Source organism: Anguilla anguilla, chromosome 7 (assembly GCF_013347855.1).
Source record: "Anguilla anguilla isolate fAngAng1 chromosome 7, fAngAng1.pri, whole genome shotgun sequence".
Lineage (NCBI taxonomy): Eukaryota > Metazoa > Chordata > Actinopteri > Anguilliformes > Anguillidae > Anguilla > Anguilla anguilla.
Genome location: NC_049207.1, coordinates 38178125 through 38205778, shown reverse-complemented (window position 1 = coordinate 38205778; position 27654 = coordinate 38178125). Strand labels below are relative to the sequence as shown.

At 43.6% G+C, this 27654-nt stretch overlaps 1 protein-coding gene and 1 long non-coding RNA gene across 3 annotated transcripts in view; one reads left to right on the top strand and one right to left on the bottom strand.

Moving 5' to 3' along the window:
* The window catches only part of LOC118231732 (disintegrin and metalloproteinase domain-containing protein 33-like), a 156751-nt gene that overhangs the window by 44864 nt on the left and 84233 nt on the right, over positions 1-27654 (bottom strand). For both annotated transcript variants that reach the window (XM_035425875.1, XM_035425876.1), the window contains exons 4-5: positions 18900-18978; positions 7053-7129 (exon numbers count right to left, since the gene is read on the bottom strand). In XM_035425875.1, coding sequence (XP_035281766.1) covers positions 7053-7129; positions 18900-18978 — 156 coding nt within the window. The remainder of the gene's footprint in view (positions 1-7052; positions 7130-18899; positions 18979-27654) is intronic.
* On the top strand, positions 13497-25726 carry LOC118231733. The gene is made up of 2 exons (XR_004766134.1): positions 13497-13607; positions 25200-25726. It is a non-coding gene; the product is annotated as an uncharacterized LOC118231733 (long non-coding RNA).

Here is a 27654-nt window from a genome sequence, read left to right as displayed (position 1 = left end):
CAAGCTAATTAGAGGGGAGCTACCAGTCAGAACCTCTATTTTCAGAGGTAGGCTATTAAGGAGTTCTTAACTCGTGGCAGAAAATCAAAAAAAATCCATAAAACATCATTTTCACCTCCACCATTTTCCTGTCCTGTCACTCCACTTTTCTGCTAAGCTATGAAGTCAATGCACTTAACTGAAGCACAGCTTCTCCAACTGGAGGCTATTTATGTCTTTTTTTTCCCCCTCTAAAGGTCTGACAAAAATAAACTGCACAAAGCACAGTCATGTGACAGCCAAATCATTCCTGTCGGCTTGCAGATGCTTGTCTTGATGAAAGGCGCAAAAGACAAGAGGAATGTTACACTTAAAAAAAGCAATGCTGCGCTATCAATCACAGCCAAACCCCCTGATATGAATAACAAAGTTTGGGAGCCAGGGTTTGCTGAGTCGACTTTTTTTTTTAGTATGTTTTTAATAAGACTGAGGTCTTTGACCAAGCACAAGTAATTTAATTTGAAGCTCAGTAAAGCTGTCTGACATCAAAATACAACCCAATGCAATAAAACACAACTTTATTTATCTATCTGGGCTCAGCTGAAAAAAAAAAAATGAAAAAAAAAGTCTAGCACAAAATACAGCCCATGAACAAAGCTTGCGCATTACGTCCACCATAAGTACAGTACACCGTAAGCAACACACAAATTATGATGTGGCCCTGCAATCATTCAAATAATTAATATGAATAATAGTGATATGGTAAGGTTGATGTGGAACAGAGAATAAATAGTATTTGTGATTTAGTGCCCAGATATTCATTTACCAGGCCAGATGCTGGCTGGGTAGACAGGCTGGGTCGTGGCCTGGGGCAAACAGTACTGCTAAGGAACATGCTGTATATCTGAAATACAGAATGGAGAACATTGGTAGAACCATCTATCATTGAAAGGGTGCCCATGAATCCTGAGGCCTCTGATCTCCCTCTCTGCACTACAGTAATGTTACTATGTCACCAGGAGTGCTGCTCTGTATTACAGTGCACTGCAGCTGGTTATTGCCTGTTAGACAGTTCCAATGTACCTCCCAGGGCGCGACCGTGTATCACAGAATTCCAGCGGTGGGGCTTATCTGGCCTCACACCTTCAGGGGGATTATGGGTCTGATTCGGTCAGGTTTAACGCAGCACCGGCTGTTCCCGGCCCCGCGCCAGTCACAACCCCCCCCCCCCCCGACCCCCCCGAGGCGTACGCCTCCCCTCCGATCCGCGCTAGCTCTCCTGTCATACGCGGTGGCCTGAAGTGTGGGAAATAGCAATCGCAAGTGGACCGGAGGAGTGCACGCGCTGCACTGCTCTCTGAGTGGGTGCAGGTGGTGGAGCGGTGACTCAGGAAGAACATTTGGCCAGCTGCAAAATTTGGGGCGAGAAAAACGGAATGTCCCCCTTTGCTGAAATTTGTTACTGTGCACTAGCGAGTGTGACAAAGTGTGATTGGTTTAGAGTGCGGTACAATATTTTCCTGAAGTTCTTAATGGGAATGAAAATGTAATTGTTAGATTTACAAAAATGTAAAGCCCTTTAAACTGCTGATCTTTAAACCCAGGTTGGGGGATTCAAATGTATACCGCATTTTGCAGAAGGTTTTTACAGAATTTCTCTGCAGCAAACTCCAGTGATATACATGTTCAGAAATAACTGCAGGTTCATTCACATATATCAGAGAAGTGCCCTTTAATTAAGGCCTCACCATTGATGAGGTCAATAGGCTGTTTAGATGTGAGCTAGATAGATATATGTGTGTTCTTCCCTCAATGTACAATGATATTAATCAAATCAGAGAAGCTTAATGGGAAAGGAAATGTCAAGGTTGCGTCTATTATTCAAATGAAAATGTAGTTTATTTACAAGCCCTCTCAACCTCTGCGCACCACCCCCACTGATGTTAAATTAATTCCTAATCAAACTAACAAACGAAACACATTTTTGCAGCGAGAGACAAAGATGCATGCTTGTGTAGGTACCATGGCCTACAAAAGACACTAAACTACAAAACCCATATGTCCACCTCAGACCGACTCATTTAACCATGCCTCCTACCACAACTTTCCTGTGACAGTATTGGCTTACAGTAAATTTAAAACGCGGAACCTTCAATGAAACGGAGGTTGCCGTTGTTTCACGCTGTGTTCCATTTTCCTCTCCCCGGACTCGCCACCCTTCTCCCGGTCTCCCTCTCGCGTGAGGCCACATGCCAAGAAGAGTTCGCAAGGCCTGCAGCGGAGCAAGGCAGCGTATAATCTCGGCTACCGGCTGCGGGAGCAACGAGGCGCTCCGAAGCGCTCCTACGATTAGCGGTGGCGGAAGAACCGGGAGAGCCAACGCACGACCGACGCATCCTGCAGAGAAAGTCCCACTAGGCAAGTGACCTGCGACAAGGATCAGGCTGCGTGTTTTGGGACCAGGAGAGGGAGAACAGCTTCCCGTTCTTCATGACAACTCCCACAGACTTCGCACTGGAAACTAGGAATCATTTCCAACGACGGAACCAAAGGACTCCAGTAAAGGCTGTAACTCTGGGCATAGCATAATTAGCAACGGGCTGATTATACTCATTCACGACTAAATGTACATGACGATGCGAACGGTGATTGTGTTTTAATGATGAATGTGAACACTCTGTACGTTCAGCTGGCTCTAAGCCATCCACCGCTCTGCGTTAGTTTTAATATATGTCATGCATTTCTTGCATGCGATCGATTTTAATTACTAACTGGTCTTAGCACGGCATGTTGGTCTCGTTAAACATACACCCATAGCCATATAGCCAATATCCTTCGTGTTTGGCACGCTCCATGCGCCATCACTACTTACAGCTTCTTCCAAAAACCCCTCCATTCACACACTCCATTTCGTTCCTTTGTTCTCCGTGAACACGCGTCCACGGTACACCACCCCCCACGCAGGAAAACATGCACGTGCACGCACACGCAACATCCAACACTCCCCACAAAAACACGCACTCACTTAGTTTATTATACATCGTTGTAGAGAATTGTGCTTTGCCCTTTTCGGGTACTCTTTGTTTAATAAACTTTATTATATTTGCACGGTTGTCTGCATTGATATTACTCTTGTGTTGAATTGAGTCAGCCGCTGCTAATCAAAATAACTTTAGAGAATACCTTCACCTCTTAGCTAAATCATTTATATTAATTTAGCATTAGCTGAATGTATGATATTACGATTTGGTTGAGATTGGCTATTAATGTGTAATTTTAATAATAATTCATTTAATGATTAATTTAAACTACCAATTTCTAGTTTGTATACTTAATTTATGAGACTGATTATTATATGCTGGCACCACCTGTGAGCATATTGATGTACATCTTCTACATTTTGGCGCCCCACTATGAGAAGAAGCAGCATGCCCCTTTACACTTCAGCAGCATGATGTGGCAAGAAAAAACGTTGTTTTATTTTTTGGTAAAACAATCTGTTAACGTTCCTTCATAACAGTCACATATGACTCCTTCACACACATTACATAGTGGGCTCTGATTTCCAGAATTAATGTTGCACGGCACATGGGTGCAGTCGATGGCACAGTGAGTGGGCGTAGTGGGCACAGCAAGTGAATGCTGGTATTTTCATCAGCAGAGACGAGGAGCGTACGGCTCAGAGTCTGTGGCACAGGTGAAACATGGGCTGAATTATACTGAATATATTATCAATGGATGTGGTATTCTGGATTTATTAATAGCCAATCGAATAGCCTCTTTTCATTCCCTTTAAGAGCTTTGTGCATTCCAAGGGACACACTGCCAATTTCCACAGCCTAAGACTGCAATGGAAGACATAGTCTAAGACTGTTGGAGTTTATTCAAATTTTCTTTTGCCAGAATTTTAATAAAACAGATTTTTTTTTTTCCCTGCTTGCGGGATTTATATCAAAGTCAAATTGGACAGCATATGATCCATGAAAACTGACTGGAAAGACCGGCTTTTCAATAGGCTGTGAATATGTGCACATCGAACGGTATAGTCCTGAAACAAGCGATCCGCTGCACACTGGGCTGTAGCTTGTGCTGTAGATGTGGTCTGAGCAGGTGGGAGGAAGAGGGTGAAAATGGCAGACTAGTCGGACACCGATATCTGACTGACTGACACATCCCCAGCAGCGGCTCTCCTCCCACTTCAGCGAACAGCGAGTCGTGGAATTACCGAACGCCTCCGAAATCGAAATCCAGGACGAAAACCCCACTGTGCCAGTGCGACGGCTCACAACATGGCATGCGCCGGCCAAAAAACAGAGCCCGGCATCTTCATATTCGCTACACAGACATCTGTAAATGCGCACGTCCATAACTACGAATAGGTACAGTGCATGGTGTGTGTAAAATAGGTATGTCATGGTCATGCTTTCATCAGCAGTGACATGAAACATATCATTTCTACTACACCTTATGACACAAAGATTGACAAAGGTGTACGATCTATTGCAACATTCTTTGTTAACAGGGAAGAATACAGACCGGAACGTTCATCCTCCTGCATGTAGCCAGCCACCTCTAGTTTTTTTTTTCTTACATTGCAGTCCACCAGCTGAGCTCTAGAGCCATAGTGCCAGAGGGCTGCACTGCTTTTACTGTTGATGCAGGCGGCCTGCATGTCTGCGGTTGACCAGAGCCATTGCTCCTGTGCACAAGCAGGCAGCGCTCAACGGCCCCTTTTATCGTTATCTTCACTGTAAAATGCACACCAAGTTGACATCCAAAGGTTTGCTGGGCAAGTCTAAGTAATCCCAGGTGGAAAACAGATTGAGTGCCAGAAGGTTTTTTTTTTAACAAGTTTTTTTTTTGTTTTTTTATTTTGGTGCTAATGAGTCTTTGTTTCTCCCCGGCTCATGTTCTCTCATGCTGGGGTTCCCAACCTCATTACTGTGGGTTTTTACCGCACCTATGCTTAATTACATTTTTATTTGACAGCACTGTATTTATCAACACATTCGCACCACAAAAAGGGCCCTTAAAATAAAATGTTTTCTTTTCAGACTGCTATTTCTTCTCCCAAAAGTGTCTGAAAAGAAACATCACATTGATTTTTTGGTAAAAAACAAACAGGATGCCGAACATTAGACCCTGCGCAATCAACCTTTGGTCAAACATTTGAAATGTTCAGCAAGCCGCGAGACGTACGCTTATCACTACATGAACAGGAAAATGAGGCTGCTCCCTACGGATGTACATTAAGTAATTTATACACTGGAGAGAGGAGGCCTGACAAAGCATGCCTGTTCTGTATTGATATTCACTCCAAATGCATTACTGATTAGCCCATGAGAGCTGCTGTGAAATGCAATATGCTATTAGCTACACAAGAAACAGTCACCAAATAACCAATACCAAATTGCCCTGTGGTGGCCAGAGTAAGAGGTTTGTTTGCTTTTAGGAAAAAAACCCTCACAAATATCACCTGAATGAAATATGCTTTATATCATACTCAATGTTCTCGCTTGTTATTTATGAATAACTATTAAAAACTATGAGCTTGATTGAATAGGGTCTTTGATGAAGAACGTTAGAGGTAAAAACATATATCCATTTATAACATCTTGCTTCCCTTGAATAAAACCAATTTCCTAATCAGCGGTGGGTGTGTGTTCCGCGAGGAGGGAAGGGGCATGTGGAGATCCTGAGAGAATGATGGGAAATACTGGCACCCGTATATTTCATTTTGATATTCGCAGGGCTGTCAGCATTTAGCACATGGTCTGCATTCGCCACCTTGATAGGTACTCAGAGGGAGCTTGTACCTTTTAAAATGAAGATCATTCTGTAGGAAGATCATTTATTAAAAAATAATGGCATTAGAGGGACAGCGGCAAACTGACTGTGCTTTATTAAAAACTAGCACATTCTCTATGGCAAGTTATTCAACTGGCCATAGAGAATTACTCCAGGACCTGGGCAACTACAGTTAGTGCTAAATTGAGGAACCCTGGTACGGAAAGGCAGAAAAATACATTTATCTGCCCCCTACCAACTCACATTTTTTTCCTCTAGTTTGCAATATGCAATCAAAAATGTACGCTCATCTGACTGTCGCAAAATTCTGCATCAACTCAGGAGGGTCACAGCATGTGTGACGCTCGACACACCCGCTGCGAGAAGACCGCCTTTTTTTATCGTTTTCTTATCCTGCAACTGAGCGACCGTGGCAGGACTGCCCGGCGAGGAAATGGGGATGCGTCACTCACGCTTTTTCTGACCTTACCCCTTTCCGAGGAAGCTCTTCTGACGAAGCCTGTTGCTAACTGCGCAGTGACATTTTGGACAGAGGGAAACGTTCTGTCCTACATAAGGATGTGGTGGATGTGGTGGATGCCCCCCCCCCCCCCGTCTCTCATTTCTCCATCTACGGTTCAACGGAACTGCTTTGCATCTGCATTTCGCTTCTGCTTACAGGGTCAGACGGTTCCACCCGCTTCCTCTTTTCCTATTTTCTTTCTTTCCTTTTTTTTAAAACCACAAGCTCCCTCTTGCTGACCAGGGTAGCCTGCAGAGGTGAAGGCTGAGACCGCATATGTGAAAAGCCATAGCAGCTACCCAGCGATAACGGTCTCAGTTGGAAGCACAGGCTTTGAGGAAACTGGACTCGTGTCTCAGTGGTGTGTTTCAAACATGAAGATGCAAGCTTCAAAATCCCTTTGTACAATGTTACAAAAGGGACAGCTAGGCCCAGGCTATATGGAAGAGGTATCAGAGAAAACTCTTGTCTTGACTCCATGATTAAATCACCCACCATAGAAGGCTTACATGTGCAAATGGTTTCATCAAGTTAAATGATCTGCAATTCTGTTTCCTGCCATTCAAAGTAACACAAATTATACACAGGAACTGAAATATAATTACATGGTAAACAGATAAGTAGAATGATGCAAATCTATTTCCAGAATTTCTGAGGGACTTCAAAACACAATAAACATAAAATACATTGATTATAATCCTGGCTCCCATGAACCTCCCCCCCCCCCCCCAAAAAAAAAACCCAGAATCACATGATAAGATACCTTATTCCGGAGCAAGTGCTGAGGGCTACCCAGGAGTCCGTGTGTCCACTGACATGCCCATGGTAGTAACAGTGATCCTGTAAAGAGTGAGAGAGCCAGGGGGAAGGGAAAAAGAAAGAGAGAGTAAGAGACCAGGAGGAACAGAACAGACAATGACAAAGAGGGGAGGGGGGAGCGAAGGATGACAGAAACAGCGGGAACGAGGGGCAAGAGTGAGATAGCGGGAGGCAGAGATGATGAGAAAATGAAAGAAAGGGCAGGAAAGAGAGAGAAGAAGGAGGAGGAGGAGGGGAAAATAAAAGCCATTAGAGACTCGTACATTATGTATGACACTAAAATCACTTTCTGCCAGAGTTACTGCAGTTAGCTGGTCCACTGTGGTGCTTCGAAGGCATCGCACACGAGGCCAGAGTCACAACAGTCATTAGAGCCAGAATGGGGCTGAGAGTTGTGCTTTATTGTACAAATAACCAGACCAGACCCAATAAAACTGTTTTCTTCTTAACAAAAAAAACAAAAACACGCACAAAATAAACTTTGGCACCCTGGGATAAAATGCCATTCGAAAGGTCAACTGGCCGGAAGCTTGGCACTATTAAAAAAAGACCTGAAACTTATCATGGTGTGCCAAATTTTTGTTTGTATATGCATTTAAAAAAATATATATCTTTGTTACACCTGGGCATATTTGGCTGTCTGAGGTGTGGACACTCAGTCATTCTGAAGCTCAGGCACCATTATCTCAGAGGTTGATTGTTACACAGCCAGAGAACTTGCTCTGTGCCCTGTAGAGTCTGGGATATTGGAGAATTGCAAGACTCCGGGTCTGCCCTCGATGTTGTATATCAATGGCCCCAAATCCCTCTCCTCATTCATAACAGAGGATTACTACCCTCTCCGAACACTCTGTGCCCACCGACTATCGGCACATGCTGGCTTTTTTCAAACAGCTTTCCGGAGAATTCTGAATTTGCCGTCGTCCCCTGGAGGAACCACACCAATTTACAGCTGCAGGAGTGAGACACGCTTTCTGAAAATTTAACCACCGAGTCGACATGGGACCTGTTAAGAGACAGAGTGGCTGTCCTCAGTCAGTATAACTCCTTAAGTTGACTTGACAAAGTTTTTTCAACCTTGAGCGCTCTTCTTCTTTTATTCCAAAGAGACCAACCCCCGTGTCCCCCGCACAGACGCGGACAAACACACTCCAAAGTGGTGTAAAAAAAAAAAACACAAAAAAAAAAAAAACACACAATCCAGATGGGAGGCTAACTGCCCTGAAGGAAGACGGGTCAAAGACTATCAGCAGCATGTTGTAGATTACAGGGACTCTGGCCTTGCAGCCCAAAGTAATCAGGGTTTGCTCCCAGGTGGAGTCCTACAACCGCACTCTCGAGGCAGCCACTTACCCTGAATTACACCAGCACGTTGCGTCGCCGTTCGCTTTTCACTGGATAATTCACAAAAAGTGAGCCGTGTCAACCTAGGCTTCGCCCTGGAATCCGCCGAGCAATAAACAATACAAGTGAGAGTAACGGAACCATACAGGAGGTGGCCTTCTAATGAGTTCCCCCCAGGACTCACAGTTTTATCTGCAGTTTATTTATCTACAGTTTTATCTGATAAATTGGTGGCCAAGGCAATCTCTGGCTATTCTCAGACCTTTAACAGGTCAGAGATGCTGGCTCAGAGCTGGCAGAAAAATGGCAGGTACCTGGACCCCCATTTCTGGGGAGATGATACCAATGCAGTAATTTAATATGTGGACATATATGTCCATATTTAATAGAAAGACTGAGTATCTTCTCTGGTGATGCTCGGCCAGGCCTATGCTGCAGCTATCTTCAGCTCCTGCTTGTTTCAGGGGCTGCCTTAAGTTTTCTCTTCAGCATATGAAAAGCATGTTAATTTGGATTCAGACCAGTTGAATGACTTAGCCAGTCAAGATGTTTCTGTACACTTCATAATTCATTCTGCTTCAGCTATCTGCTCTTACATCATCAATGAAGACACTGTGCCAGTACCTGTGGCAGCCACACATGCCCAAGCCATAACATTCCCACCATGTTTCATAGATGAGGAAGTGCTTTGGATCTTGGGCAGTTCCTTCTGGCCTCCATACTTTGCTACTGCCATCACTCTGATATTGGTCTCTTCTGTCCACAAGACCTTTTCTCAGAACTGTGCAGACAGTGAAGCTTGATAGTGGTTTGCTCTCTTCTTAATGATGTGTGAAACAGTTGATTTTGGTAAGCCTAAGGTTCGGCTTATGTTTCTGACTGTTTATTCATTTCTCAGCTTCACAATGACTTCCTTGACTTCCATTGGCACAACACTGGTCCTCATGTTATCAAACGTCAACAGACTCCAAAAACAAGCCTAGGATCAAGACTATATTGTGAAAGCCTCTTATATGTGCACTAAAAAAGCAATTGAACATACCTGACTAATCAGAAACACCTGTAAAACTATTTGTCCCAAACATTACGGTTCCCAGCAATGGGGGGAGGGGGGCCTATGTATAAAAATGGCTGAAATTTCTGCATTGTGAAACCAAAATGTATAATATTACACTTTAATAAAAGCTGAGAATAAATAAATAAATAAATAAAAGTTGCACTTTAACCACATGTGAATTGTTTGATTATGAATCTAAATGTGTGGAGTACAGAGCAAAATCAATTTTTAAAAAGTATTTCACTCACTGTATATGCACATATATGTTGATGTATGCTAGATCATGGGCCAAATTTCATGTGACATATGTTTAAATATGTAACTTCCATCTCAATATATCTTCAAGAAATATGTTTCATTCATGCAAAAACCCAACATTTGCATACACGTCAATCACATATATGTGCACAAATTTCTGTATGGGTATGCAGGGCTGCCATTGTGGGATGCAGAAAATATGGGATCAGAAGGTTTTACTGCATTTTAACAGGCTTTATAACATTCAATCCATCTCTATGACAATAACTGCAGTGCTTCTGGGCGTCACTGTCACGGGTGAAGGGAACGCATTTTGGGGGATTACCTTACTGGCTGTGCTCGAGCTAGCCTTCATAATGAAAGCCATCAGTGCCACGATGAAGCAGAAATTCACGCTACCGTGAGTATCTGGTTAATGTGTTTTCGACTTATTCCCCCAAGAACAAGCACATGACACTGACATCCCATGATTTTTTTGCGCTTTTAACCAAAGAAAGATAGTAGGGATGGAGCTCATTTCATTTTCTGTCATATTCATATTATGCCACGAGTTTTGTATCTGAACCTGGTTATTTCTACCCCATAAAATCAACGTTATTTTACAATTGTGCACATTGTGTATGTTAATTACACACCCAAAAAATCCTTGATGGTGTGCTCCATCAGGGAATGCTGCCTAACTACAAGTGAGTTCAATAAATTAAACAACAACAACAACTAATCACATATGCTTAATGAGTGAAAGATACAGTCTAAATGACTGGTAAATACAGTCCAAAATGATTGGCACCCTTGATAAAGATGTATAAGAAAGACACAAAACGAAAAAAAAATAACACCATTACGAAAACATACTGTCATTTTTCCATCCATAGCCATCTCAGCATCCTTGCAGAAGCAACCGGGTTTCTGGCTAGAATGTCCTGGTACTTAGTGGAATTCATTAGGCCATTGATCTTAACAAGATAATAATGACCCCTGGACCATGGGCAAAGAACAGCCCCAAAGCATCACTGATCCACCATCATATTTGAGAGCAGGTATGAGGTGCTTTTTCTGGAATGCATCCGCCTTTATACAAACTTAATGACGGTGTACATGGCCAAAAAGATCAACTCTGGTCTTATGTGACAATAGTACCCAGTTCCAGTCCTAGTTTAAATGAAGATTTGGAAAGTACAGACACTTGAATACCATTCTTTGTGTAACCTTTCCAAAGAGCCTGTAAGTATTGAGGTGGTGTGCTATGGCTGATTTTGAGAGGTGTTGACTCTAACATCAAACTAAACTCTCAACTTTGAGCTCATATCTGTTTAACAAACATCTACATGGTATTCTTTCAATCAATGGTAAATTAATTAACGAAAGAAATACAACATCTCCCAGCTCCCGAATAAAATTTGGCTTGCACATATTTTAGCCTGTGCCATTATTTTTTAGACTACGATCACGATCTGTCAAATTATGGACCACCAAGAAAGCATGTATGACTTTATGTTATGAGAAATGCACCATATTAAAATTTCTGGTTGGTTATTCTCATGTTTCTTAATCTGTGCCTTTCCTACAGTACCATAACAGCAGCAGAAAAGGTTTTCTTGCAAGCTAACATCACCAAGGCAACCTTATCAAAGTTACATAGTAGTTATCTATCAGTAATGAGGAATACATTTTTATTTTATCTTTATTTTGGAAACATTCCACTCACATCTAAAGCATTGTCAGTCTCCGCATTCAGATTTTCCAAATGATGACATTTTGTTTGCCTGAGTTTTTTGTACTGTGGAAAGTTGTATTTATGAGGGCATACATTTCTAAAGTAAACACCGTGGACATGTGGTTACACCGAGAAGTGTCACAGCCTGCAGCAGATTTGCAGCCACTGTGGGTTCCAGATTAAAGCTCATCTGACAATAATTTGTAGCCTATTCCATCAATTTGTGCGTTCGCAACGTAAAGTGAAGTAAGATAAACAACTTGAGTGGCTGAGGTGGCTTGCAGTTTCAATATTTAAATGATCAATTTGTTTGTCCCATGTTTCAGCACGCATGCCTTCTGAAGACCGAGCCAGAAAATGTTCATCACACTGGCAACAAAATATGAGCCTGTTAGACAATATATAAACTATAATAAACACAGCAAGTGGCACAAATTTTCCCTCCGTTTCATTTTTTTCAGTCCACTTACATTCCTAATAGCACGGGTCACTGCACCTTTTTAACACTGCAATAAAAAGTGGACAAATAAATTTGTTATTTTTGCTCTGCGAAGTATTAAGCAATGCAAATATCTTCCGTTCTTTGCTAATTTTTGCGTAAAGGGAAAACGCAAAAACAGATTTCAAATGATCTTACGGATCAATTTGTCATTCAAACGCGACCCCCTTTAGTTCTCGAGTGAAATTGTTTTTCTTCTTCCGTTATCACGCGCCTGTCCAACGTTACCTTACATTATTTCCCGCCCGACGGATTCCATGAGAGGTTTTTTTTTTCCCTCCCCCCTCCTTCCCGGCACCACACTTAGGGGATTATTCGTTTTACTGCTTGCACCTCAATCACTACTTAAATGACAATTCCCAACAATTAAAGGGCTTTGTCTGCTCGCCAGACCATGAAATTAGCTCATTTATTCTGACAGCACAAGCGCGAGGTTTGAGGAGAACAATATTGGAGGCGGTCGGCCGCCCGCGGTCGGTGGGATTGGGGCGCGGGGGCGGGTCTCGGCTTCTCCGTGTCGACAGGCTCCCGCGCGTACGCCGCTTTAAGACTTTGCCCTCCGCTCCATCCCTGCTTGCACGTCATTCGTCCTCCAGGGGGCGCTGCTCCACAGTGCTTCAAGCTGTACTCCTCCACGCCAGCAGCGGTGGCCCGTAAAAACACAATGGATATCTGTTTGGTTTTAAACACTGCGAGAGTGTCGTGTCAAATAGCACATTATGAATATTTGTACAACGTTATGCGCACTGAGGGAGTTTTGTGTCAAATAATGTGCAATAAATGTTTCACAGTCTTAAACACAGTAAGTGTGTTTAATGTCAACAAACACTGTTAAAGTCTTCGAGATATTATATATCCACTGGCTGGAAGGCCTAGGATAATATCCACAACTACATTAAGTATTCAGAAGGGCCCCAGCTAACAAGATGTTATGAAAACGCTGGAAAAAAAATTTATGAGCATAATTGATAGCAAAAAAAAAAAAAGAAACGTTCTTGATTCCCCAAGCCCTTCCAAATCACCAGTGTTGTTCTTACAATGTTCTGTTTGTGTTTGGAAAATATTTCCTTAGAGACTATTTGAAAGAAAAACACCCTTCAGTCTGATTTTGTTCTTGAAAACGCAGCCCCTACAGGCCACTTAATACTATGGAGCAGCTAGCACCAGTGGGTGGGGAGATGTACGTGCCACTGAGGATGACTGGGAAGTTGTGGAGGGTAATTGTAGGGGGGGGGGATCAAATTTAATCTAGCGGCAATGTGCTTGAGTGACAGCACAGACTGGTGGTTTTCTTTTTTTTGTTGCTATTTTTCTCCCATTTTCTCCCCAATATAGTCGTTATACCAATTCCCCATGTGAATCACGGTCCTGGTCGATGCGCTATCCTCTGTTGGTCTGGGGCGGGCGTAGACTACCACATGCCTCCTCCGATACATGTGGAGTCGCCAGCCGCTTCTTTTCACCTGACAGCGAGGAGTTCCACTGGGAGAGCATAAGGCGTGCGGAGGTTCACACTATCTCCCCCAGATCCCCTCCCTGCTGAACAGGCGCCCCGACCAACAAGTAGGAGTCGTTAATGCAACAATCAAGCTGGAGGATTGAACCCGGGTCTCTGCGGTGGTAGGTGAGTGCTTATACCTCTACACTACCCAGACGGCTCTGCCTGGAGTTTTTAAAGTATGTCGTTTAGCACAAGTCAGTTGGCAGTTTGCACAGCTATAATATTTGATTTCCTTAAGGACGTTTTCAATGCTTGGGTACTGGAGGGGGATTCAATTAACCAAATATCAGTTAGGCTTATGGGGAAAAAGCTGGAATTCAATCTAGGAATGAACAAAGAGAGCAGATGATTTTCTTAATCTTTTTCAATCAGTCTTTTACGTTTACCCAGAGTGCAATCTAACTGAAGCAGACGTCCGTGAGCTGCGACCGGTCCGTTAATTCGCACAAGCAACCGTGTCTCGTTCAGCTTCAAGAAAAAGACACGCGCAGTGTTTACAACGGTTTGCACCGATACAGACGGTGTGAGCTCATGTGCCTGAAAGAGGAAGTGGTCATGCCCATCTGTCTTTTGCCACTGTCTCTTTGTCCAGATGTTTCCTTGAGAAGTAGAGCGGGTAGGTGGGGGATAAATATGGCACACCGGCTCCCCTGCTAGCCCGATCTTCGTGCGTGCGCGCACTTGCGTGAATGTGTGCGTTTCGCGTGTCGCGTCTGCGTGAACCTGTAAGTGTGAGCATGTGCATGCGCCCGTGTCTGTGTATGCGTGTGCGTGTGTGAGCCTATGTGTGTTTGTGAGTGAATGACTGCACGCGTGTGTTTTTAAGTTAACAGCAAACCCACTGGCATTTCCTTGAGTGATACAGTTCCCAGAAATGGAGCAGATATTTTTCTTTCATTAAACACGCTTCTTGAACAGCAGAGTGTCATTGATTTCTCTTTCAGTCTACATGCGGAGATATTGACTGGGTGATTTAATGGCGAGTTCTAAGATAATTATACGCCCAGATACTGTGCAGACCATTCTTTTCCTTGCCTTGACATCCATGCCACACATTTTCTTTGCTTTATTGACAGTGTGCATTGAGACCATACCGAATAAAGCAGTAACACTGTAAGAAAGAAGGAGAGAGAGGACATACCTTTGTGGTATAACCTCTAAGAAATTGAAATGCTAAATAAAATAACAAATCTTATAAGGCCTTATAAGGTGAAGTCTGCATAAGAATCATATGTAGTAAGGCTCAACTACGTCTCCCAGAGGGCCAGATTCCTTTTTTTAAATTGAGCATACAGGCAAAATGCAGGGACTCAACACAAAAACAGCTGTTCTGAAAAATGGTAAAACACAGGCATACAATTATCATGAAATGAAAGCCGATTTTGCTTTCGCCTCATATTCATCTTTTGATCTCAAATCCGAATGCCTTACGTGTATAGCAAAATAACGAATTTCACTCTGCCGTTGCCCAGGGGCACTGTACATATGCACCGAATGCCCAAAAGTATGTGGACACATGACATCCAACATCTCATCCAAAATTATAGGCAACAATAGGGAGTTGGTCCACCCTTTGCTGCTGTAACAACCTCCACTCTTCTAAGCAGGCTTTATACTAGATGCTGGAGCATTGCCGCAGGAATTTGCTTACATGCAGCCAGAAGAACATTAGTGAGGTCAGGCACTGATTGGGCAGTTAGGCCTGGTTCGCAGTTGGCTTTCCAATTGATCCCAAAGGTGTTCAATGGGGTTGAGGTCAGGACCTGTGCGCAGGCCAGTCAAGTTCTTCCACACTGATCGGGACAAAACCATTTCTATATGGACCTTGCTGTGTGTCTGGGAGAATTGCCATGCTGACACAGGAAAGGGCCTTCCCCAAACTGTTGGGGAATCACAGAATCATCTAGAATGTGATAGCATGCTGTAGCATTTGCCTTCAGTGGAACTAAGGGGCCTAGCCCAAATCATGAAAAACAGCCCCAGACCAAGAGGTGTCAAGATACTTTTAGTCATATAGTGTATATATGGCAGGCAGAGGATCCAACCCCACTATGGCACCTTCTGAGCTCTGAGCTCTGTGCTATCCACTACTCTCCCTGCTTTTCCTGTGTCTGCAGCATAAAACAAACAAAAACTCCACCCTCCTTTCACACACACACACACACACACATATATATATACACACACACAGACAGATGACAAATTAAAGGAAAAACTAACACAAAGTACCTAACACAAAGGTGCGTGGCCACCACAAGCTTTCAGAACAGCTTCAATGCTCCTTGGCATGGATTCTCTGGAACTCTACTGGAGGGATGGAACACCATTTTTCCAAAAGATATTCCTTCATTTGGTGTTTTGATGATGGTTGTGGACAGCACTGTCGGTTCAAAATCTCCCATAGGTGCTCAGTTGGGTTGAGATCTGGTGACTGCGAAGGTCATAGCATATGATTCACAAAACTATTTTCATCATCATCAAACCATTCAGTGACCCCCTTGAACCCTATGGATGGGGGTATTGTCATCCTGAATGAGACCACTCCCTTCAGGATAGAAATGATTCATCATCAGACAAAGGTGATTACTCAGAATAACTTTGTTTTGATTTGCAGTGACCCTTCCCTCAAAAGGGTTAAGTGGACCAAAACCATGTCAGGAAAATGTCCCCCACAGCATAACAGAACCACCAGACCCCCTTACTGTGGGGTTCAACCTTTCAAGGCTGTACCATTCTCTTGATGTACGTTACATACTTGTCAAGAATATGGTGAAGGATGACTCAACTGATCATATCACTTTTTTCCACATCTCAGACCAGTGCCTATGATTTTTGCACCACTGAACTCAAATGTGCATTTGTATTTGTTATGAGGGGTTTATGCACTGTAACCCTGCTATAATATCAATCTCTATGTAGTTTTCCACAGGCTGCTCTTGCTGACACAGTTTGATCATGTCCTACATTGACATTCTCAGTCACCTGAGGAAGAGTTGCTCTTCTGTTTTTCCTTACATATGGTACTAATGCAAGAGCATCACGGTCATCGAATGTGCGCTCTCGACCACAATTTTCGACTCTATTTACTGATGTCTTTCCCATAGATCTAAATGCAGTTTTAGTCACTTTAGGCACTGTTCCTACAGAAACATAAGCCAGTTGAGCAGGCTTTGTGACTGAAGCTCAGCCCAACCGTGCCCCAATAATGAATCTCTTTCACAGCCACTTAGATCTTGTCCTCTTTCCATCTTGTTCCAAAATTGAGGTCAACTGGGCCTGCTCAGCATTTTTGTACATGCTATAGAGCATGATAGGATGTTAAGTGCTTAATTGTATCTTGCAGTACACCTGTATGGAAGCATCTGCATTCATTATGTTTCTTCACTCATTTATTCAGGATTTACATTTAATTTGTCACCCACATATACATACATATACATTTAATGAGCGTAGACTAAATGTACAATTATAGGTAGCTGTTTTACACAAGCAAATGGCCGCTCCCCTCACAGATACACACAAGTTTGATTTACTGAGAGGTTTGGATATCGGTCTATGTTTATGATGAAAAAAAATAAAAGAGGGTTATCAACCAGGCCTCATTGCGGCTGGCTCTTAGCCTGGAGCTCTGCTCCGGTCTGATTGCTTCCGTTGCCCGTGCTAAGAGCATAACACGCCCTGCCAGCAAACGTCCTGTGCCGTTAGCAGCCCACCGTGCCACGTTTGTCACTTTAGCGTGGCACTTGCAGCGCGGACAGCATTAAACCTGGCCGCACAGATCCACGCAAATCCCGTTGTAATGCCGACACGTGTCGTTTTCGTCCGGGATGGAGTGGTTCTTGTTCGGGATGATGCAAATGAGCAAACTCAATCAATCGATAAAAAATATACTCGGTGTAGTACTCTGCAAAAAGGGTCCGTCAGCGGGCACTTTAAAAGCAATGGTATTCATAGTCGATAAAACATAAATAAATGCCTAGTCGATCTAGACGGTCCTCCCAATATTGAGTCATCTAAATAGTGTACTGTAGGCGTGGGTGATATGGACTAAAAAAAATGATGTTTCTTGACCCTTAAGCCCCAGAGCCAAATCGAGCTTGCCACTGGAGCTTGCGGCACTATTCCGGTGTTGCAGAGGCAGCGGGGAGAAGATCTTTGACCTCATAGCCAAAGTGAGAAGATCTCACAGCCAAAGCGAGCCGCTCACAGTTCGCACACGAATCTGACGCCGCGGTCAGAGACGCCGCGGAGCCCGGGGTTCGAGAGATTGCCGCTCCACCCGCGGCAAGTATCCGCCAGAGAGGTTCAAACGGTAGCGGAGCTCAGGATTTCGCCTCCCCAACCCGGAATCGAATCTTCGCCGCCGAACATTAAGCGACCTGCGACTTGCGCTCTGCCTACCTGCAGGTGACCTGATGCTCGCTCATGTTCTTGATAAAATCCATGAAGCGACCCCCTAACCCCATACGAGACACTGTGGGCGTATTTAAGATCTATCGTCTCAGCAGTTGACAAATCTTAATCTGCTCGACCCCCCCCCCCCCCCCCCCCCAACCCACATTTCTAGTGTCTAACAGATCATTGAAAAAGTAGCCATTCACCCAGAGCTGGAGCTGTTGAGAAAAATAGCCATGGCGTCCCATTAAAACGCCTGGCATATTTCACTCCGTTCCCCTCACGCACAGGGAATGATTAAATAGCGAAACTGTGGCCGCTCTGCAGATTGAAATATCCTTCTGAACGCGCATTGAACAGGAGTTTAACTCCGTCTGTCGCAGCAGGGCCGAGGAGACTGATGAAGAGGCTAACAGATCCGTGAAGATATGTCTCAATGCCCGTGGGCCAGTTTGTTACAGAACAGCAGTATGTGTCACATGAACGATGTGAGAGCCAGACTGCGATGATGCCATAAAGAACGCGCCCAAAGGGGAGGTAGTGTCATAGACGTGACAAATATAATTGATCTGCGAAATCACCCCCTCGAGTCTCTGGCTTTTTTCAGTGCGAGCGCATGTACTTGTTTGTGCGCATGTATGAGCGTATGTGTGAGTGTGTATGTGTGTAGACTGTGTGTGTGTGTGTGTGTGTGTTTCTATGCTTTGTGTGTGTGTGTGTGTGTGTGTGCGAGTTAAGAAAACACGGTCATGAGGTATAGCATGTGAGACTGTTTTTCTCCTTGCGGATGTATGTCTGAAATATCATGTGGTGGGCTTGTGATTTTCGAGCTGGAGGGGTGACAGGGAGAGAGAGAGAGAGAGAGAGAGAGCGAGACGGGGCAGGAGAGAAGAGAGAGGGCGAGGAGAAAGCGAGCGAGAGAGAAAAGAGATGAAGACATCGAGAGAGGAAGAATGGAGAGAGAGGGGGATTGCGGGGAGCGAGAGCGGCAGGAGAGAGAGCGAGCGAGCGCTCACTTACGGTGTAATTGGGACTGAGTATCACAGGCGTGCCGTTCGCAGCATAGTGGGTCTCTGTGAAGTCCCGCCCGAGGAGCTGACTGCAAGAAGAACACAGACCAGTCAGATCTGCTCATTAGTACCTACCAGCTACAGCCAAAAGCTACACTCACTCAACTACCATTCTACATACAGTCATTCCAGACAGTAATTCCACATATAGTAATTCCACATACAGGTATTCCATACTGTAATTCCATACTACATTATAGTAATGCAAGACTGAGCAATTTTGCATACAGTATTTTAGATGCAATAATTCCTCATGTAGTAATCAAGTAATTACAGATAAAATTATGCCACATACAGACATTGCAGGTATATTTATTCCGCATACTGTAAACTGAAATTCAGCCATTTTAATGAAGTAATTCCACATGCAGTAATTACAGACATACTCCCTGTGGGTGGCACGTTACAGAGCACAGTCCATTCAGCCAAACGAATTTCTGCCTACACATCCAGGAGCCAGTGAAAGGGAACTGTGATCAGTCTACCCGATCAGGTGATGGAGGCATCTTCCTACCTCTCTCACATGGCCACAACAATTTCTCTAGCTCACGAGCTGCAATTTGGGTTTTCAACAGGGGAGTCCTTGAAGGCACTGTAAGGGGTCCCTGGCCAGACTTGATATGCAATGACTACATATAGATTTGGGGGGGGAGGGGGTGGGTGGGATGTAACCCTTTTTTAACATGTGATGGGTGTCCCCTGGATGTCTTTGAGCCTGGGTAGGGGGGTCCCTGGATCAAAAAAATATCGAAAACCCCTGCATTACGGTAATGCAACGTGACCGTGAACTTGTGGTGGTAATTTGTACACGAGCCAAGAAAACCAACAAAAAAAACACCGTCCAGAACCGAAGGTTCAGGTTGCTTCGAGTCCTAATTTTGTTATTTTATATCAGGCAGAGGTCGAGCTCTCTAAAATTTGAGTGAAAAGTACTGTGTGAGCTGCGAGGCAGTTGTAGACAAGCTTGTCTAAACTAAGCTATGTGAGTGGCAGAAATGATGCCTCAGAGCCAGTAAGAAAAGTTATTGTCAGGGGAGAATGAAGTACAACAGCAACCATCAAAAGGAAAATCCGAGGTCTGGGCAAACTTTCACATGGTTGTGCAAATGCCAACGGGCAACACTGCGGTACTCAGTGTTGCCAAGCAAAAATTATAATAATAAATTAAGCTAAATTAATAAGCTAGCTAGTGTCCTCGAACAATAGCAACCATAAATGTGAAAAAAACAGGTGGCTTGTTACATTTTCAAACAGACAACAAACTGATTTTTTTTTAAAACAAGCCAAAAAAAACCACAACCTGTGACTGCATTTTTTCCAAGAAAATTATTTTTTAAAAACAAGCCCAATAATAAGTGGAATTCTGGTGATACCCTGCTTATGCAGGCCTATGGTAGCTGTACAACTGGAACATTAACAGTTATGACATATGGGGAACTGCATAAGCCTGCAACCGTGCACCCTCCACTGATCCTACCCAGACCTCAATTGAATCTTTTCCAAACAGAACTGATGCACTGACTAAAGTTGAGTTCAAATCGGGTTGGGCTTTCAAAATGGCCGGGCTAAAAAACTATGTGGGCTCATATCGAGTCGTGCTGAAATTTCAGGACCCGTTGCAAGCTCTACCACGACCAAGGAGAGAAAATTTCGTTTTCTTAAGGGATTGTCCTTTTTAGGAAATGTAAAGATTTTCTGTATTTTTCATGTTTGATATCAAATCACGCCAAGCTCTGCCTTGATCAGTCTCAGTGCTCCCTGAGTCTACATTGTATATTTTACTGTGTACACGTAATCCACCAAGGTGTTGTGACTTTTGTTTTGTTTCAACTGTATTACAAATGGATTTGAAGTGCCAGGGAGATGAGGGGTTCGGAGCGCTGAACGTTTCAATCCACTGGGCGAGTGGACTTTCATCTATTCAACTCAACTCTTAGCGTTTCAACTTAGCACGGCCGTTTTTGAAGTAGATCGCGCATTTAATTGCTTTTTCTGTTTTCAATAATGCACACTGTCCTAAATCTGTCCCGCTTGAATTGTTTATTGTTTGTCCTTTGTGGATAATGCTTTTTGCAGAACTCTGCAAGCAGGGTTTTTGTTGAGTATTCTATTTCACAAAATTATGCTCTCAGAGCAGATGTCGTACTTCAAAGTCACATAATGCAATTGTGTTAATAGCTTGTGCTCAAAATATTACATTCATGTTTTAGAGGTTCATATTTTATATTTTTGGGTGTTACAAATGAACTTCTCTTTAAGGCACCATAGTGCTCACTTTGTTCTGTGTGAAACAGCAGAACTGGGGTCATCTGCACTGAGTAAGACTGACATTTTCTATGTCTTCATCGGTGAGTGCAGTGGCTGAGGGGTAGCTAGTTATCTCACTCTTTCTCGCTCGCTTTCCCCCCTTGAGACAAGAACTGAATGTGAGTTTAAGTGCCACCGAATGACTAATAATACAGTGAACTTTAAGAAATCGTGCGGTGTTTTGAACAGTGCTTCTCTAACTCGGTCCTGGGGACCACTGTGTATGCTTGTTTTCAATCTCTGAATTTTAACAAGCTGCTCATTTTTTTTTAATTACGCTTTTTGCGTTTTGAGGGATTACTTACCCTCTTAAGCCACATTATGGCAGAAATAGCTAAGCATGCCATGAAGCCCCATATTCACATTGTGCTATACTGCAAAATATACAAAAGTTTAACGGATCAACTTAAACACTGCGGTGAGTCAGCAGACTCCTAATTGGCGAAAGTGTGAACACCTGGACACTAAACCATTTGGTATATAATGACAAATTCAAAAACACAACAAATAATAATGAGCCAAACATGTGGCTCGAAAAAACAAAATGAAAGAAACACACGTTCGACAAAATTAGTTGAGCAAGATATTTGGATGTAGCAAAGACAGAGGACAGCACCAGGTTTGGGAACCACTGGGCGTAATAAATATTCCGGGTAAATTAATCATTGAGATTACATTTTTCCCTCTCCCACCTGTTAGGGATCACCTGTTGGTGGTTATATACCAACTATTGTGCCTTCTGGCTACTGCGTGTATGCACGTATTGGTTAGAATTTCTGCTGAAGGACTAATGTTTCTTTGAGTACCATCCCTCCCTCTCATCCATGGGCAGTGATGCCACACGGCCCAGCGCCACAACGAGTCGAGCCACCCTGGAGTCCAAAAAAAACGCACGCTTTAAGCGCTGGTCGGGTAAAGCTAGCTCTGAAATGTGTGGCTCTCCTTCTCTCCTCTTCCCATTCCCCTCCATCCCTTTTTTCAAGCCGCTCCCTTTTCTCTTTCGCTCTCCTCTCCGTGTCGTGGGGCCCGTTGAGGGACCGAGCAGACCGGACCACCTTGCGTCATCCGGTGGGGTTGTGCTCTCGGGTGGAATATTTCCGCCTCAGTCAAATCGAGCCATCTCATCGTATTAAAAAAAAAAAAAAAAGAAGAAAGAAAAAAAGAAGCTTTCAAAAGGGCAAAGCTACAAAGTGCACAATGATCACCACCCTTCAGCTCCTTTCACAAGGCAACCTTTCAAAGGAAGAGCACTTTATCAGCTCCCTGTGATCACCGAGTTTGATGTGCTAAACAAAATAAATAAATAAATAAAATCCATCCCCCAGCCACGGTCTACTCAATTAACAAGGAGCGTATAAAAGAGGCGGCTTTGGTGGAGGCGGGGCGGTGAGGGAGAAAGCGCAAGAAAGCAACAGACCCCCAGATTCAAATCTCCGGTGTTATTTGATCTCCTGATACTGGGCTGTCACTCAAAACTCCCAGGCAAGACGTGCGTGATTCCACGTTGACACATCTCTCTTGTGCGTCTTTTCCCGTTATCTGCAGAGAACAGAAGTGGTGACGAATACGTCTCACAGAAGGACTGGCGAAGATCAGGGACCAGTTTGTTAAAGGTCAGGTGACACTGGGGGGGGGGGGGCGGGCGGGTATTTGCACAAGGTCTGATGCATAGTAGCAGGAAACAGTGTCAGAAGGTTGGGGGGGGGGGGGGGGGCATGTTATAGGATAATATGTGCCCGCTCACTGCCCCCTGCTTTCACCAACTCATGTTACGTCCCGCACAATGAATATTAAGGCTCACCCTCCAGCGGTGGGGACACAGGCAGTACTGTTCCAAATACTGTGCACAGGCTGCGTTGCTACGTGATGCAACTTGCAGCTTACAATGGTCCTGTCAGTCATGAAACAAATTATGTTTTTCATTTTTTTCTAAACTGAGTAACCTGGATTTCAAGAGCTTTACATGCATTTCACTTCAGAAGAAAAAGGTTAAATTTAGTTCTTACAAGGTAATCTCCTTTTTGTGAAGTACCGTGCAGTTGCTTGAACGCATAAGCGGTACAGAACATGATTATGGCCATTACAGATGACGGGAGCACTGCTAAAGGATTCCTTTGAATGCCTGACAAATTTAGTAACACCTGATTATATGCTGCATATTTCCTTGTAAAGCTCCCACCCAGGAAAGCTCCCGTCAAGTTAGAACACTGAGTCCTAGTGAAGGAAAAATGGAAACCTGCTGCCTTCATACACACAAAAAAATTTACACACATACAAGATGGCTGTGGCTCCTGAAAGATCAGATTAGGTTTTGATCTGATTTTTTTTCTAACAGCAGGAATAATTAGAGGACTGAAGTTAGATGGGAACTTCTCCCAATTGGCTGTTCAGTGCATGTTATGAAACAAGTCTCCACTGTTCTATACCAGTGGGTTGGAAAAGAAAATCCTCTCAAAAAAATGTACTTCATTCGGAAACTGAATTTTGTCTCTAGTTAGGACAAGGAGTTGGTTTCAAGTTTGGTACTGAACCTCATACGAGGGGTGTGTGCGTTCTGAATTGGCTTGCGTTTCAGTTCGTTGTAAGTTTAATGATCTAGTTTCTGTCTGAAATGAGTAAATTGCTAGCACAGTTTAATACACTAAATAAAACGCACATTTTGACACGTGACACTTTAACAAAGACGTAAAGACAACACACGTGCACACTGGAATCACAAGGGAATCGCCTTACCCAATTCTGTTTCTAATGACAACATGAACACATTCAAGAGGATATAACCCTATGGACGCAATAAAGGTTAAACCATCCTAACTCAAATGGATGGTTTACCCACGGAATGACTCCTTTTCTTGTCTTGAGAAATGTCCTTTGACCTGAAAGTGCTCTGCAGTATCTTTCTGCTGATTCGATTAGACCGTCAAACAGGCTCCACAAGACCTCATGTCAGAAAAAATCTAAGTCAAAGAAAGAGGAAGACACAGGTTAAGGCTCTGCTACATTCATAGCATACCTACAATCAGCTTGGCATCGCAGTGCTCCCATTTCAGGAGCATTTGCTCGTGAAAATGGATGCGTGCTAACCGGAAGAATAATTCAGGAGCGCATCTACTAATTGGGATTTATTAGAAGCACAAAAACGTCAGCGTAAAGCCCGGTTCGGGGAGATGGGGCGTGAGATGGCGAGCTGATGCGATAGACATGGTAGAGTTGGGATGAAATAGCCACAGTTCCTGTCCTTTGTTTGTCCTTTCAGACATTCTACCCTGTTAGTGCATCCTGTGGCCCTGCAGCCATAGGGGTTTATGGTCCCAAACACAGGATGGAGTCACAGGAATTTCAATTGCTTTACACCAGGCCCGTTTTAGATGATACACACACACACACACACACACACACACACACACACGCGCACACACTGCAGAAGGAGAGAGAGAAATGGGCGCACATAACAGAATGTGTGGAATGACATTTGGTTGTGCAAATCCATCCAAATAACCATGAGTTACAATTTTCAGTGCACCGGCATACGACAGCGTTAGAGATATATGACAGTTGTTAGAGATATAAAGCCAACCCCCCCAAGGGTACTCAGAAATATGACATGTTTATAGTATTATAGCTGTCCGTCAGATTGACCTTTTTTAAATTTATCAATTAATCAAGTGTTCCACATGCTACAGTTGCACTCAAATACATTCCTGAAAAACCTGGCAAGGAAATTCTAAACTTGTAACTCATTCAAATAGCCCTCAACCCAGGCATTTGAAAGAGAGACATGAAACTGTCACATGATGCATAACAACGCACACAAACATAAATACACATTCCTTGAATAAAATGAGACCTGATACTGCAAGGCAATTTTTCAGTATGTGCAGAAATACCGCTTCCGACAATTGCAATAATCCGCATTCACGGTATTTATTGCTATCATCAACAGATACCGGAGACAGATATACGCGACAGAACCGTCAGAGCCCGAGAATGCAGAGAAGCTGGGGGAGTGCCGGAGTGGGCGTCGGCTCCCTCGCGGCTCGCAGCCCGACAGCAGACACAGCCGAAGGCCGAACGCCACGCCCCCCTGGCCCACGCATCCTCAGACCGGCACGCCCTCGGCGACCCAAAGGTAGGAAACAGCCTAAAAAAAAAGTGCAGACTCGGTGATCTTCGGCGTCGCTTCATTAACTTCTCTGGCTGTAATTGCTCGGAAAACAAGGGAATGACGCTCACTGGAGTGTCTGTAAACTTTGCGGCGCTTTTAAACCACTTTGGCGGAAGTTCATGCTGAACGGTTAGATCGCGGGGACAAATGAGGTGATTAACTTCACGCTGCTTTCCTTCCAAACGGAGTCCCTTCTTGGCTACTTTCAGCGGGAAGCAGCAAATCCACTTTCTTATTGCATATATTGTTTGACAAGGTATCACGTTGGCTCAACTAAAATTTCAATAAGGGAAAATTGTTTTTTTGTGTTTTTTTTTTTTTTTTAACGAAAAAAAAAAACAAAAAACACGCCATTTGGCAGAGAGAAAATGTTTCGCGTCAAAGTCAAACCCGGTTTCCTGCGTTTCTTGTGCAGACGCCGGTGCCAGCGTGCAATTACCCTTTCACAGCACGCATTCACACATCCCAGACAGAGAAAGAAAGCTGCGAGTCTTCCCCTTCTCCTTTCTTTGGTCTCCATACTCTGAAGGAAGTGGAGGAACGAATGAACTTCCTGACCCCCCCCCCCGGAGGTTTAAAACGTGAGCATGAGCGATTCGGCGGCTAATTGGATTATTTACTGGCGACGCTACCGTCGCTACGAGTGCGCGCGATCGGTCTTTCTCCGCCGCTATAATTATCTTCGTCGCATGCTTCATGTCTGATGCACATTAAAGCGCGTGAAATCTCTTACAGAGTCTCGCACATCAGGTAGGCAGGTAGCAAGTGCACTTGTTTAAAAGACAGGTTTGATATCAATCACTCAAATGCGCAGCCAGATCAAACAGACATGATTCCACTTTAATTAATTTAAGTAATTACCATCGGTAATATAAGTGCAGTGGTTCCCACTTCTATTAACACATAAAACAAGACTCAGGGCAGCTGCTGCATAATACAGATCTAACATCCAGTCTCAAATATATTAATTAATAAAACTATTTTTTTCCATAAATGTAACTGAAGGGTATACATATCTGAATATTAGATTAAATCTTCTTAAATAACCTTCAATGTCTCCAGAAAAGACCCGTCATAAATTCAGTCCTGAACTAATATGAAGGTTAAGAGAAAATGCACAAGATATCACTGCTGCCTTTCCCTCAGTGACCACACGGCAAACTCCCTGAAAACAGGCGTAGGTGTCATTTCTTATCCATTAACCAATAGCCTGCTGTGAAGCGAGTGAGGGGGAAGACAAAGAGGGCGAGGGGGGAGAGAGCAAGAGAGAGAAACAGAGAGAGAGAGGGGGGAGAGAGTGTGAATATTGGGAACATGTTTATAATGTAGTTTCCTCAAAAATGTTAATAGTTTAATTTAATTGTTTAATTTTTTCCTAAATTTTTATCAGTAATCCAACCAATTACACTATGGCAGTCAGGTGGTGTGGGGTCCACTATCACAACACAAAATTGGCAAAATAGGACTGTCTAGTTCGATCCTACTGTACATGCGGAATTGTGTAAAAGTGTCCTCCGGGTTCAGAGGAATACCACAAACAATGCGGTAAGGGCAGAATTAGGCCAATAGCCACTACTAATTAACATACAAAAAACAGCCATAAAATGTTGGAAGCATTATAAAGTTGATAAACCCCTTCTGCTACCATTACAAAGCCCTGAAATGCCAAGAGGCGAACATACAGAAGAGTCCCCTCATTCAATTGGTCCCGATACTTAGTGAAGTAAATACTAACACTACTAATGATACCCAGGACAGAGACATCCTAGTTCAGAGAATTTTACCAAACAGAATTCTTGCTGTATTAAAGAGCTGATATTTGATATTAAACAAAACAAATATTTGACCTATTGGACAGAAATACAAACTTGATCGCTATTTGGCCCTAAATAGACAGTACACCCAAGGGCGCCATAAGTTAGGATGATTCCCAAGGGCACTGACCTACAGGGGCACTCAAAAAATATTCCAATAGGATTTTCTGTGAAATCTTTTCATGGGGCCAAAAAGCCCTGATGGTGTCCCTGTTCACACCACGGCTGATTATCTTACCATGGTGACAGACAGCAATCAGAGAAAAACATTGACAATGTACAGGCTCAGTAAAGCACAGCCTAGCCATCGAAAAAGGCCAACACAAGCAGACCTGGCTGAGACCTGGCTGTGCTCACACTGCAGTTGGGGAGTGGTGGGGACAGAGCTGCACTTCCCTACAACATGTGGAAATTATCAG